Source organism: Bactrocera oleae, chromosome 4 (assembly GCF_042242935.1).
Source record: "Bactrocera oleae isolate idBacOlea1 chromosome 4, idBacOlea1, whole genome shotgun sequence".
NCBI lineage: Eukaryota > Metazoa > Arthropoda > Insecta > Diptera > Tephritidae > Bactrocera > Bactrocera oleae.
The window spans coordinates 74,197,681-74,211,663 of NC_091538.1; the positions used below are offsets into that span (position 1 = coordinate 74,197,681).

The 13,983-nt window shown below is 33.8% G+C and overlaps 1 protein-coding gene across 16 annotated transcripts in view; it reads right to left on the reverse strand.

Moving 5' to 3' along the window:
• hlk (hulk) overlaps positions 1-13,983 on the reverse strand; it is a 38,563-nt gene that overhangs the window by 24,074 nt on the left and 506 nt on the right. For 7 of the 16 annotated variants that reach the window (XM_014247921.3, XM_014247913.3, XM_014247903.3 and 4 more), the window contains exons 2-5: positions 13,380-13,954; positions 8,099-8,255; positions 7,612-7,778; positions 6,843-6,878 (exon numbers count right to left, since the gene is read on the reverse strand). In XM_014247921.3, the coding sequence (XP_014103396.2) occupies positions 6,843-6,878; positions 7,612-7,778; positions 8,099-8,255; positions 13,380-13,599 (580 nt within the window). In that variant the 5' untranslated portion in view covers positions 13,600-13,954. The remainder of the gene's footprint in view (positions 1-6,842; positions 6,879-7,611; positions 7,779-8,098; positions 8,256-13,379; positions 13,955-13,983) is intronic. The other 9 variants (XM_014247940.3, XM_036367470.2, XM_036367468.2 and 6 more) reach the window with 3 other exon arrangements.

Here is a 13,983-nt window from a genome sequence, read left to right on the forward strand (position 1 = left end):
CATACTCTCGCATGCTATCAGCCGTTAAAAAGAGTTAAATCAATGATTCTTAACTGAAAATTTTTGCCGTGAACTTAACTTTTATAATCAGCATAAAACATTGTTAAAGTAGAAGCGAGATTTCAGAATCGGTATCAGTTCCACAAATATATTCCATACACTTTTATTTCGCATATCTTCATAATACCATCAGAACAGAATTTTATTGAATTGCGTGAATCTTTCTATTGTAAGTAAACGCATTGTTCGCTGCGGACATGTAAACAAACGATTCTGGTTCCGTAAAGAGCATATTCTCAAAGTTAAAAAGCTTTAGCTCTCTCTAGAAGCTTTCTACTTCTTTTTATTCTGAGTCTTATAATAACGGCGCATGCTCGTACAAATCGGGAGAATGTCACCTGAAAATACACTTACTCACCGAAAGCGTGGTGTGGTGAATTTTGTAGAAGAACAGCGAGCTCATAGTTGTATCTTATTTTGTTTTACTTAATTATCTTTTTTTAAATAGAATTGTTTATACTTAGTTAAATTTAAATATAATTGTTTTATATTTTTTGTTGCTCACTATATACAAACTTGATGTCTTTATATCAATAAAAACAAGACTCTATACATATGGTATCTACTGCCACCAAGTCAACATACATATGTATGTACACCACATTTGCCTTTGATAAGTCATTTCTTAATCCGTTGCTATCATCTTTCTTACCAAGTTTTAAGTGAAATTAAATTGGCCCGAAGCCAAATTTGTATTTGATTGTGTATTTTATTAAAATGTTTTTAATACATAAATTTCGTGAAATTACTCATTACAGCTCGGAGATGTGTGCAGAGCCAAATGCTCATACATTCATACATTTATACATTTATATATTTACTAGCAATTTATGACCACAACGACGATTTTTAGTTATAAAATGAGTTTAATATAAATTTTTCATATTCCACTGTAAAAACGATAATAATTCACGAAAACTTCTTGACGACTATTCGAAGAGATACACTGCCACAAAAGCAATAACACTTTTCCTCACAACGGCTGGCTGAGATGGAAAATGTCAGCCATTTGCCTTTGTGATTACGAATGTTTACTTTTTGATAAAGCGATCAGATTTCTTAGTTCACTTTTCAGTTGATCAGTACGAGCAATAACTAAAGAAAGCAAAATATACTTGTATCTCTTAAGTTTTAAGTGCATCAGATTGTTGTATTTCGGCTTATTATACATGACAAAACGAATTTAAACATTTGTTTATGTTACACATATGGAAAAAATAATATTGTAATGCTATTAACAAGCATATACGCGTATATAAAGATAAATGTATCGTTTCGTAACAAGCCTGAACTATGATGCAGGATATGCGACTTGTAGTGCCGTCTGCACAGTATAATTGGAGGAATTGTAAGAGAAAGTCAGGATTGATGGTCAAGAGTTCGTGTAACATAATCATTGACAGGAATTGCCTTGTTGTAAAATTAGAATGGTTGATGGAAAGATCGAATCACTTTTATTAGTACCTGGAAGACACCTCCATTTGTTAAGCTAACGTTCTGTATGGTATACATATGCATATGGCTGCGGATGCTCCCTTACCATCCTACTGGAGCTGCGAGGAAGCAAATTTATATTTCAAATTAAATTAGTTTATATATACGCACAAGACCTCAGGCAGAGGTCGTCATGAGAATTACTGACACTTATTCGACGGTTGAATTTTTAAAACAGAAATTGTTTGCGCCCAAGTGTGCTGCGCGACCACACACGCCCATAATTGTGTATATATGGTATGCAAGTAAGAACAGGTTGGTCACGTATACGCCCCCCATTGCACTACACCAAAAACAAAATTGCTAGCTAAAACCGCGAAAAAGCTAAAAAGTATACACCAGGTATTTCGACTTAAAGTGCATTTTCAGCACTGCCAACCATTCAGGCCATTTGAATTTCTTTCAAAATGAAATGTTTTTACATTTAAATTTCACTCAACACACAAGCAGCTATGTAATTATGTTCGCATATCTAGGTATTGTATTGTGTTTGTGTGCGTTTGCTCGAGTTGTACCAAAACTAAATTATGTGTTTTACTGCGAATGCAATTAAAAATTCTGTTGGCCCGTCCAAGCGCAAAAATTAATGTTCGACTGTCAATTCGTAAGCTATTTTCACAAAGCGTTTACCAGCGGCGAAATCGCGACAGTCGAAGCCAACAAGAACATGGCGAAGATCATTTAATGGCGGCACACGCGCTGGCCATGTTCGCCTTCACCCATACGAGACACTTGTAGGCCACAGCGGAGCGATAAAACTACTGAATCTTTAAGTAAAAGCTTTTGAAAAATGAAATCCAAATGAATTTAAGTTTATTATCTCATTGGCTTTTATTACAGCACCAGCTGCGACGACGCTAAATAGCAAAGTGGTTTAGTTCAAGTCAGAGCCGATTTTAACGAGGATACTTTGTCGGACATGAAGCTTACCTCCCCTTCACCCACATTCTTCACGTTATATGAAAATGTATAGGCCCATTTGTTTGCCAATGTTATCTGCTTCTTGATAATATTTTTATAGATACGTCATATTCCGTTGTTGTGTTTCCCCAACAGGATAAGTTGAATATACATACATATATGTAACATTTTATTTTTATTTTTATTGGTAATTATGCTTTTTGACTGCGTTATATAAAATTTAATATCTCTAAATAACGAAACGTAATAGCTGATTAGATTTATTAGTTTTCAATTGAGAGATTTTTGTGACTGTCACGTGCTGAATGGCAAAATCGTCTCAAGTCACAAAAATTGTCTCTAACTTAAAATCTCAAATTTAGAGACTTGTGGCTGTATCAAAGTACTGAATTCCGATATAAACGTATTTGAAAAACTATAAATTGTGAGACGTAGTTCACAGGCAACGTTCACCTCTTATATAAATTTCTTTTATCATATATCTAATGTCTGTATGGTATATGACATTAAGTGATCTTATGAATATGTACTCATTGTTAAGAATCTCATAAACAATATATCTATAATCTTAGTAAGTGAGGGTAGTTGCCAATTCCAGCAAATAGTATTTATTATTAGGATAGGATCCTCAATGTTGTGGAAATTAACCAACGCACTGTTGGCGATATTGAGACGGGCATTCGTACTTTTATTTTTGGCCGTTTGATAAAATAGACGATTGCATCCTTCTTCGTGACTACAATTGAAACGTTAGCACGATACTCGAACACAGCAACAAAATGGATCCTTTCCGATCTTTTATAAGACTATATCTTTGCGCGATATTTTCATTTACTCATTTACTTTCATGCTCGCAATAGACACAAATGTAATATGTCCATAAAAGTTGACCTTGAAAATATTATTTACGAGTTCATTGCTTGTAAATTTTAAACCAAGTTATACAATTGTAGAGTCGCTTGCGAAAGCATGTACAAATATATGCCTAATTGCAAGTGTGTGCAGGTACATATGTATGTATGAGTACTACGTAAGACCAAATAGATAAATACATTCGTAGGTTTGCAAAAAAAGAATAGAAAATCGATATGTGTTTGTCGTCGCGATTCTTGTTTTTTTCTTATTGCCCCTTGGTGTTCGCCTTGTCGTTGGCGCGAAATCGTTTCAGTGCTATTTTTATCAGCGATTGTAGGTGGACACTAACCTGGCTGTGGCTGCGGCCGCGGCCACGATTTCTTCGTGATTTTACATTTTACTTTACGCTTCACAATCACGCCAGAACACACACATGCAAACGCTCAAAAATTACGTGCTAATACACTTTGGGGAATTTGCTTTGTATTTCTTAATTCTGGCGCAGCGAGCGCATGGGTGCGTATGTCGCTCGCCCCAGCCTTTGCGTGTGCATAAACCTGCGTTGTTGCCGCATTCGATGCGGATATTTAAATCCAAATACGCGCCACATCATTATTATGCTAAGGCGGTAAGGCGGCGATGTTTATGAATATTATAATTTAAAATTTGAACTCATTTGTTTTGCTATTGGAGTCAATTTTCGAAAACTCATTTGCGTAGTTTATTTTTCACTTCACACAGAAGTTTCCTTTAGATGGAGAAAAGCTTCCAAATAAGAGTGCATGGTCAAGATGTCCTAAATAAATAATGATCTAGTCAACGAATATTGAAATAGGGACGCTCAAAGAGAAAACCCCTTTTATTTTAATTTCTCACTATTGTTATCCAAATACCGTAAATAACTGCTAATACTAATAAAATAACTTATTATATCTCCTTGAAAATGCGTGAAAAAGTTCTTGAGGGTTAGGATTACTTAACCTTTCAAGTTTCTACAACGGAAATTTCTTTTTAAGTCAAAAAAACTTGATATTGACAGATGACCAACCCCTCCCCTGCTCTTGAGATGTAAGTCCATAACTTCGTTTTGTAAAGTTGTTATGGAACCAAAGCCATCGCCAAACCCCCTCCAAGAAAACCGAAAGAATTAAATTAAAACAATTAAAAGAAATTGTAAGGAATCAAATTGAAAATACCTCAAATATATGTAAATAGCTTTTTTAAAGATGATTATATTTCCAATGTTGAACTTCCAACGGTAGAAAGTTTAAATATATATATATCCGTATATTTCCAACAGGCTAGTTCTTGGCACAAAAAATGTATGAGCATGCAAAACTAATACTAAAAATTAATTCTCCAAGTCCTAATTATTTGAAATTCAAGAAATAAAATGCCAGAGACGCCCAATGCCACACAGCGCTACCGCCATCACCATTAGTCTGGCGACAAGCCCAGACATTCGGTGCTACAATTGAGTATTTTTTCATGCAGTCACATAGCATATACACGAGCTTCTCATACAAATACGCATGCCACGCTGAAATTCATCCACCGTCAGCGTATAAATTGGCAAATGTATTTGTAGTTAGAGTTGTATTCATGTTTGTTAAATTTACTTTTCTAATTTTATGCGGCTTTTCTTGTAGCTACCGGTGGGGTGGGCATCTTGTTGTCGTTGATAAAACATACGAGCCATATGAACTTGTCTAATCTTTTATGTTCGCGAGTCTGCTACCAAAATAGTTCAAATGAATTGCATTTCCTGTTCTTTAATTTATCTTTTTGTATTTATTTATTTATTTCTTTTTTTTTAACAAAAACAATAGTTGCGCCTACTTATTAAATATGTGCTTTTTAAGCCAACTTTAGCAGGTATCAGACCTCAGAGAGACCATTCTCCTAAGCTTAAGCCTCTGGATCTCTGCCTTGATCTTACATTTCGATCTCAGCTTATTGTAAAATTTGATTAAGCAGTTGATTGCTGTTCGTAGTAATTAACACCAGTGAACCATTGTACTAATCTTCGAAAAACTGTAGATAAAGTCCTACCATGTGCAAAGAAATAGCAAATAAAGATCAATAAAAAAGACGGTGTACGAATACTGTACTTTATCTCCGCTAAATACTTAGCTTAGCGGAAGCACTTGACATAAAACCAAGGTGTAAAGTTCATATATAAAATATTAGTTGTTAGTTGATCAGTGTTATCTATAAATACGAGTCATACTGATATGGAGCTATGGTGCACAATTCTGGGGATGAGCAAACGCAAATAATAAGAATGTCATTAAGCAATTCCAAAACAAAATACTAAGGCCAATTGTCAAAGCGCCTGGAATCTAGGCGTAAACTCAGCTCAAACTTGCGCGCTGAGAGCCAATTTTAGTAGGTATGTAAATTTTTACAAGTCGGAAGGCAGAGTCATGAAATAAGTTCAATAAATAATAGAAGTGCAAGTTTGAGGTAAGACTAGGCTAAGTTGAATTTTTTGATATTACAGGACTCGTACAGATTTTAGTCAAAGATATTATTGTATCACTGAAGGTTTAATGGCTCGAAAGGTGCCTAAGCAAATATTGGACAAAATGGAATGTGCTATTGAAATTTTATTAAGTAGGTAATCCGCAGAGGATAACCTGGTCAATATCTTGGATAAACTTTCTTTTAACGAAACATAAGTTGTTTGCTTCTCGTTTTTATAACAAGGCCTCAAGTATTTTACTAAACATAGTTCACGTCTTTCCATTAATTTTCAAAATTTGTAAACACCAGCACACATATTTACATATGTATTTGTAAATTCGAAGACTTGTAATTTTTTTTTTAAATCGTTTCATTTTTATTTCGGTGCCCATAAATATTCTCTTTAAATCAAAACACCAAATATGTGTACACATGTCAAAATATATGATTATTTGTCTTTGTATACATATCAGCTTATTGTACTGGGTTTAAATATTTACTTACACATATATCATACATATACATACTTGCTTAGATAATGCATATCTAAGAATACATACACACCGACTCAGAAGCAAATAAAGTTTTGTTTCATAAAAAAGCGTTAAAGCAGAAGCAATGCAAAGCTTTAGAGATCAATATAAGTACCGTTAGTTTTTTGCATAGAAACACCAGCACAAATACAAACACCAGCTTATACAAATATACATAATTTTGTATACACCATAAACATACATATATACATATTTACAAACAAGTGGAGTGTACTGGCAACTATAAAAGTTTGTCATAAGGTGATAAAAAGAACAAAGATGGATCACTTAGGACATGACATTCAGTGCATGATGAAGTGCGTAGGAGAAAATTAATAACTATTTACACAGGGCCAAAACAAGAGATTTAATTAAATGATTGTTGTTGGCTGTTGCAGTTTTCTTGGTAGAGGTGGTAGTGGTGATGCAGTTGGTAAGTTGGAGGGTAGGCAATTTTGACTGATAAATAGGCGAGTTTCGAAAATCCAACTTTAAATGCACACTTTCACTTACCCATCACCCTAGGCGGACACGTAGCATGATCGGGACCTGAAGTAGTCGACATTTCAGAACAGTTTTATGTACAGTAGAAATCCAAAGTCTAGTAGACAGTAAGTAGTATGTAACATAGTGTGAGGAGCTCGAAGCGTATTATGAGCTGCTCTCATAGTTATTATATTGTTACTTTGCTTGTTTTTCTTTGTTTTTGATTACAAAATTAAATTTTGTCCAATTTTATCATCTGCGATACGCATTCAACTCCACATGATTGTTTTATTATTTATTCTATATTTCTTTGTTGTTTTTTTGTTAGTCACAAATGCAAAGGTTAGCTGAAATCCGTCCTAATTTACCCTGACTGGAAAGCGTTCTAACATTTGTGTTTGTTTGAATTTTAGTCACAATTACTTTTCTGTTATAATTATTTAATTTAAGTTGATGTGTGAAATAACTTTGTGAAAGGTCTAGTTATCTATGCGTCAAAAAAATTGCAATTGATCCTAACTGGTGTTTATTGACTAAGTAAAAAATTTTCAATCTCTGGTAAATTATAGACTAAAAACTGCAACTGCTTGTGGATTTTTCTTTAAAGAGCCCAAAGAAGCCTAAATAAGTTTGTGCAAATCTTCGTAAATGATGCTTAGAAGGTATTGTATATAAATGCTTCAAATGTCACTACAAAATGTGCGAAAATCGACTACATAAACAAGTATGAAAATCAACTTTTGAAAATAGCAAAATAAAATATAATTAAGGCTTATGAACACAACAAAGAACTTACAGAATAGAACAGCTACAAAATCAGTATCCTCGATAATCTTTAATAGTATCTTTGAATTAACCTCTTCAATGCGATCGGGCAGGTCCATGGCCTCGAGAGAAGTAAGGAAATCAAGTACGCCCTCCTCGTCCATGAGATCGCCATCATATATAATTGGTTCTTTTTCCCTGTGGGTAATTTTTTTTACATTAGTGTCTATAAGCTACCATATCGGTTTTGTTTCTTAATGTACATATTTTGAACACAATTTTCTAATCTGCTTAAATTTGGAAAAAAACACTTTATCCCATCAACTCGAAGACTCTTGCTTATCCATTTCCACCGAATATTCAAACCTACCCAAAATAGTAGAGGACTGGACCATGGATGGCTGCTCGGTTTTTTATTTTTTTTTTAATTTAATTAACACGATATCTTGAACTGAGTTACTACGTAACCTTATATACGCGCTTTGTGGAGTTAATTTTTGTTAATTACTCGTATTTACCTGAAGTACGTGAGTGCTGGGAAATTCTTTATTCCGTATTGCTTTGCTAGTCGTTTGTCGTTAATCTTTACGAAGTCGACACCAAATGAATCGGTGTCATCGTCGATTTTTTCGAGTTCTGCTAATACTTTGTCACAGGTGATACAGCTTCGCGCATCTGGAATTAAAGAAAAGATAAAGAAATAGTAAATATGAAATAAAATAGCGCAGAAAAATTGTTTTATAAGTAATAATGGAAAATCATACCAGGTCTCCAGACATGCATTTTTCTAAAAAATTAAAAGAAGTGGCAGCTTAACCTCTGACCAACATGGCCCCTTGGCTTATAAAAAAAATTTCAGTTCAATGTTTTTAGTAATCGCTTAGATATAATTTCAAATATATTTAGACGAATAAAACTAGATACATCTGTCTCTCTTGATCTTCACTATTGTATGAACAATAATCACCGTCAAAAATACAAGAAATGGTATTTTTAATAATCTTTAGCTTCGTGCCTTGCACTTTCTATAAATAGCTATAATTTATTTAAATTTTTGAGTTTTAAAAATCAATAAACAATTTTAATACGTTCTTTTTGAGAGTAATTAGCTATATGAACGATTCAAAATTGTACAAACTGATCTAAATATGTAAAACAAAACTTGACAGCATTTAAGGTAGCGGTTATACCACTTTACTGTGGTGTCAGCATACTCTCTTGTATCAATATAACTTGATAACTTTAACATGTACATTTTTTTACAAGAGAGCAGCGTGCAAGATACCGAAGAAAGAAGTGTTGAATCGAAGACAGCTATTATTTGGTTGTTAAAATTTTCGACATTCCAAAATAGCGGCAACGTAGCCTGAATGCGTTCACCGTTTTATGGTAATGTATTTTTAGATCTCACAAAATCGAAATTACTTTGTAAAAGATGATACATTCATAGAGTAGATATGTATATAAACACATACATATTTATATGTCTGAATGTGAAAGTACGATGAGAAGCCTTTAAGTATTTCCCATGCAACAATGCACTTAATATTACTACAAACAAACATACGTAGGTGTGTGTGTTCATTATACACCCATGCTATTTGCACATGTGTGGGTATCCGAAAATCTTGAATGAATGGTAAAAGCAGCATTTGCCAGCAAGAGCGGATTATTAATGATCACTAAACTGCCAACATTTTTTTGAATTAAATCATACAAATTTATGCACAACGATTAGGGTTGCGGCTGAGTGACCGCACGCCGCTTTCAGCCATTGCCAACTAAACCCCGTGTCAGCGCCTGCAGGCACCCGCACTATTTCGGTCGTCGAGGGCCGTGGGTAACTTGGGGAACGGTTCTAGTAATTTGTAGGCACGATTCTAATTCATTTTGACTATTATTTGGCATATATGTATGTATATGTGTATATACTCATTCAATTTGGGTAGCTGGTCAGTGGTGGGTCAATATGCTGCGACGTTTTAAGTACTATATCTGATTTCAAACTGAAAGATGACAACAAAATGAAAATAAAAATAAATATGCAAAACTGCCATCGATCAAACGTTGCTGACGTGTTCGCTGTTGTCTCTTACAGTGGTGCCATTGGTTGTGTTAATTACATGCCATTTGAATGACTCTCTTAGGCCGGAAATGATTTGCTTTTGATATGTCGCTGTAACTTTTGACTAAAGAAATCACAATTTTTTTTATTGAAGCGAGATATGTACATGTATGCATATAAACATAAGAGTAAGGAATAGCAATATTCCGTTCGTATATTGATTTAAATACGCTTTTAAGTTGGAAATCATCGTATTTGTCCAAATCTTTAGTAAAGAAAGTACACATTTTTTTAATGATTCAAAAATTACAAAATCCACAGTTTAGGCGAAAAGAACCCCTACCTGTGATATCGCGGTGTTGAAATTTATCGTTGGAGATATCAAATTAGTCGAGTATAAACATAATGTTTATAAAAATATAGTACGAGCTTATCTAAAATAATAGTAGTAACACAAAACCAATTAACAAAAAATAAAGTTAAGTTTTTCTAAACGTCACGCGTTAACCACGTATTTTATCGTATGTTCAATTTTACTCGTTTTTTAAATTAAAGATTACTAGAATATTTTGTGTGATAACCAGGGTACCTTAGCTTTGTTCTTAAAAGCGTCACATTAGTTTCACAGAACCAGTATTACAACTAGATCAAAAAAAGTTACAAAATCAAATTAAAGTCATCAAATTCCGAACTCAACTTTTATGTGAATTTACTAATTATAAATATTTTGGAAAAAAGTTCATTTGAAAATGTAATGAAAATAAACCAACAACAAACTAATAAAAGGATTTATAGACAAGCTACACATTTCCGGTTGGACTGAATTCACTTCAGTATTCAAAATGTGTAAATTAGAAAAGGATTCCGATGGGTACATAATTCGCGGCTTCAAAACTAATACTCTCTGTATTTTTCAAATTTGTTCGATGATCGCCAGTATTAAATTTATAGTTTCAATTTCAGTCAAGATTCCTAAAATATGTGTATGGACATCACTGATGCCACTTCTGGTGTTTTAATACAAGAAAACCACTTTACATTACATATAATTGCTCTATAAACTCAATTGTTTATTTAATCAACAAATTTTCTTTTCATCAAATGTTTTTGCTAGAATTTTTTATAGCTATAAACATACATTACAGTAATTTTACTGAACTTTCATGTATATTTTCAAACCAATAAGAAAATTATCTTTAATAATTAACGGCAAAAATACAGAAAGTTTTATCTTTTGACCGACTTCTCCATTACGTTACATTACATTATGTACGTACGTATGCAAGACACGTGTGCAGAGTTCTTACTTTTACGCTTGCCAAATGGATGAGTCCATACATGTTTGAAAGAGTACATGTGCTCTATTTTATGTATAAAAGCAAATTTGGGATGAGATCTTCCGATTAATTAAGCGTATTACAATATCAGATGGTCAAAGTTTGAAATTCCGTGCATCCTATCGTGACGTTGAAAGCAACCCAAAGCAGTAAAGATTTTAGAAATAGAAACTGGTGTGTAGAAAAACCATAATTTTTTTACATGGCAATTGTCTAAAAATCTAAAACTGTTTAGGTAAACCCCTTCTATTATATTTTTGATATCACTCATATACATAAGTGTTTTAGTATGATAGACTGTTTGAACTAATACAGTTCTATGATCCGTAACTAGCAATTTTAGTGTGTCTTATTTATACCCTGTACAGGGCATATTAAGTTTGCCACGAAGTTTGTAACACCCAGAAGGAATCGTTGGAGACCAAATAAAATATTTCCGTCATGTCTGTCCGTTTGTCTGTATACATATATACAAACTAGTTGCTCAGTTTTTAAGCTATCGATCTGAAATTTTGCACCAGTCATTTGCTCACTAAGAAGCTGCGTATTTGTCGAAACGGCCGATATTGGACCACTAGCCGCCTTACAAATTGAACGATCGGAATCAATTTCTGTGAAGGTGGAACCAAAGTTAACGTTTTTTCTTGTTATAATAGTTAACGCTAATTATCACAGCTAAAAGTAAGCAAATTTTCATAAATTCAGTAGACTTATAAATATTCGGAGTGTCTGTTGTTTTCCAAATTTATTTGGTTTTGTTTTTGCAAAAGCTGAAGTTAGATTTTTCCGTAAAAAAAGAATCCAACGTAAACAAGCACTTTATTTTTAATTTAAATTCAGTAACTGAGCATTCATATAATAAATGCCATGTCGTATGAGCAACACAGAATTTACAAGGCACTTGAATGAATGCATATGTCTTTTGAAGGAATGTTTTTATGGAAAAAACTAACAAGGTCATTTTGGTAGAGCGGTAAATTTTGTATTAGATTATCATTTTTCATCAAAGTTGTAGGTTTATCGATTTACGAGTGTAAAATTTGGCATTTAGGTACAGGTCGAAAACGAAAGTTTCCAGAAATTGAGTTTACTCGCTGAAAATCGGAATTTAAAAATCTTTCAAACAATATTGAGTCAGCCAGTTGGCCAGATGAGCAGTTGGTTACTTAGAAACAATTGCTTAAATACACTTGTAAGTGTGGAATAATATTGTTATTGTGTTGTTTACTTTATTGGCCATTTTCACGCCACAACTCACGAATTAACAGGTGTTTCTTCTCCATCTCAGCGATTTACATAATGATACGTGCCCCAGTAATAGTAAATATAAATGGAACAGCAAGCCGAGGGAGGCATTTCAGTTTTTTTGTCAATTCAATAATGTTCCCAGTGTTGGGAAAGTCCAAGTGTTCCCACACAATGCAATTATTGAAAAGAGCGGAAACTGCGCTAAACTCTCTCTTCGGGAGCGAACTTGTTGGTCGCGTAGAAAACTGAGCAAGGTGAATTTCACAGGTGCACTTTGAAAATCAAGTGTTTGTCCCTCTTTGGCACACGCAACTACACTCAAATCTTTTGTTTGTGTTCGTAAATATTTACTGCCAGCTGATGTGCGTATATATAAATAATAAAAAAAAAATAAGAAACAACAGCTATCATTGGGCATTAATAACAACAACAAAGCAGTTACCAATAGACGTGTATGCTTGCGGAGCTTTTCAAGAGTCACCAATACTACTTTGATGTATATTTATGAACACAGCGTAACAATTTCAAAAATTTTCGAGCGCAGAATTGTTCACATTTTTTCCTTAGACGTTTTTGTGTGAGAATTTCAAAATTTCTTTTGCTTTTCGATTACTTTATTCATTTCGACTTTTGTGATTTTATTTTCTATTACTTATTTCACATTGCTCTTACTTATTGTTGTTGTGTTATACGTTTGCTATTCTATTTTTTACTCATTTTTGTGATTTAATTTTTTGCTGCGGTTTTTATATAATACGTACATATATACCCATCGTTACTGAATTGGAATGCTCAACACTATTTCGGTCTTCTGGTTTCAATGCTCCGTACAGTTTAGTTCACTTTACTACACCTTTTTGCCTCGATTTTTATTTGGTTCAGCCACTGTGTATGTACATATGTATTTCCATATAATTTTTTTATTTTTATAGCACCAATTCATTTCGGTTATTGGCTCTAATTTTTTGATACTTTTCAACAAATATTGGTTCTTTGCAAACATTTTCTTGTACCACAAACAGTTTTGACTTTAGGTGTTTCTGATTGCTGCTTACTGATAGCCGGGTAATTATAATAATGCCACCTACTATACATGTGGAACTATGTAAATGAACACGTCAATCCCCTTCCCATATTTAGAATACTTACACCAGAAGACAGCAACATAATCCTTGTCGGTCAATAATTTCTCCAATTGCTTGGCATTGACCTCTTCGATTACAGCCTCGGGTTCGATGGGCATCGGTGGTGGCGCTACTGTGGCCTGTGATCCTTTTTTGTTAGCACAGTCTACATATCCGGGAAAACTAATGAGTGCCAATAGCGTGCACACGCATAACGTCAGCACTTTTTTCCGCGAAAAAGTCATACTTCTAATTTTCGATCGTATGTGTGGTGGTCGTTGGGTTACGACCCCGTCGTTATGTTTTGGTAACGTAACGTTACGCTCTAATCTACACCTCTATACACTCCACTCTAAGTATTTCACTCCGTTCCTAACCCGATCCACAGATCCCCTCGCAACGTTACGCTCCGTTTCCGTTCCGACTCAGCTTGAACGAATGAATTTTATTTTATTACTTTTGGTTTCCTTTAGGAAAAATGCAGCTGGCAATTTTTCGTTACGAATTTTCCGCACGACGTAAACTTTTTGCAGTTGGCTTTTTATATATACTCTAAATTAACTTAAAATTAAAATTTTCATCTGTGAAAAAAAAATTGAACTAGAACCAGAAAGAGAAAATATAAAAAA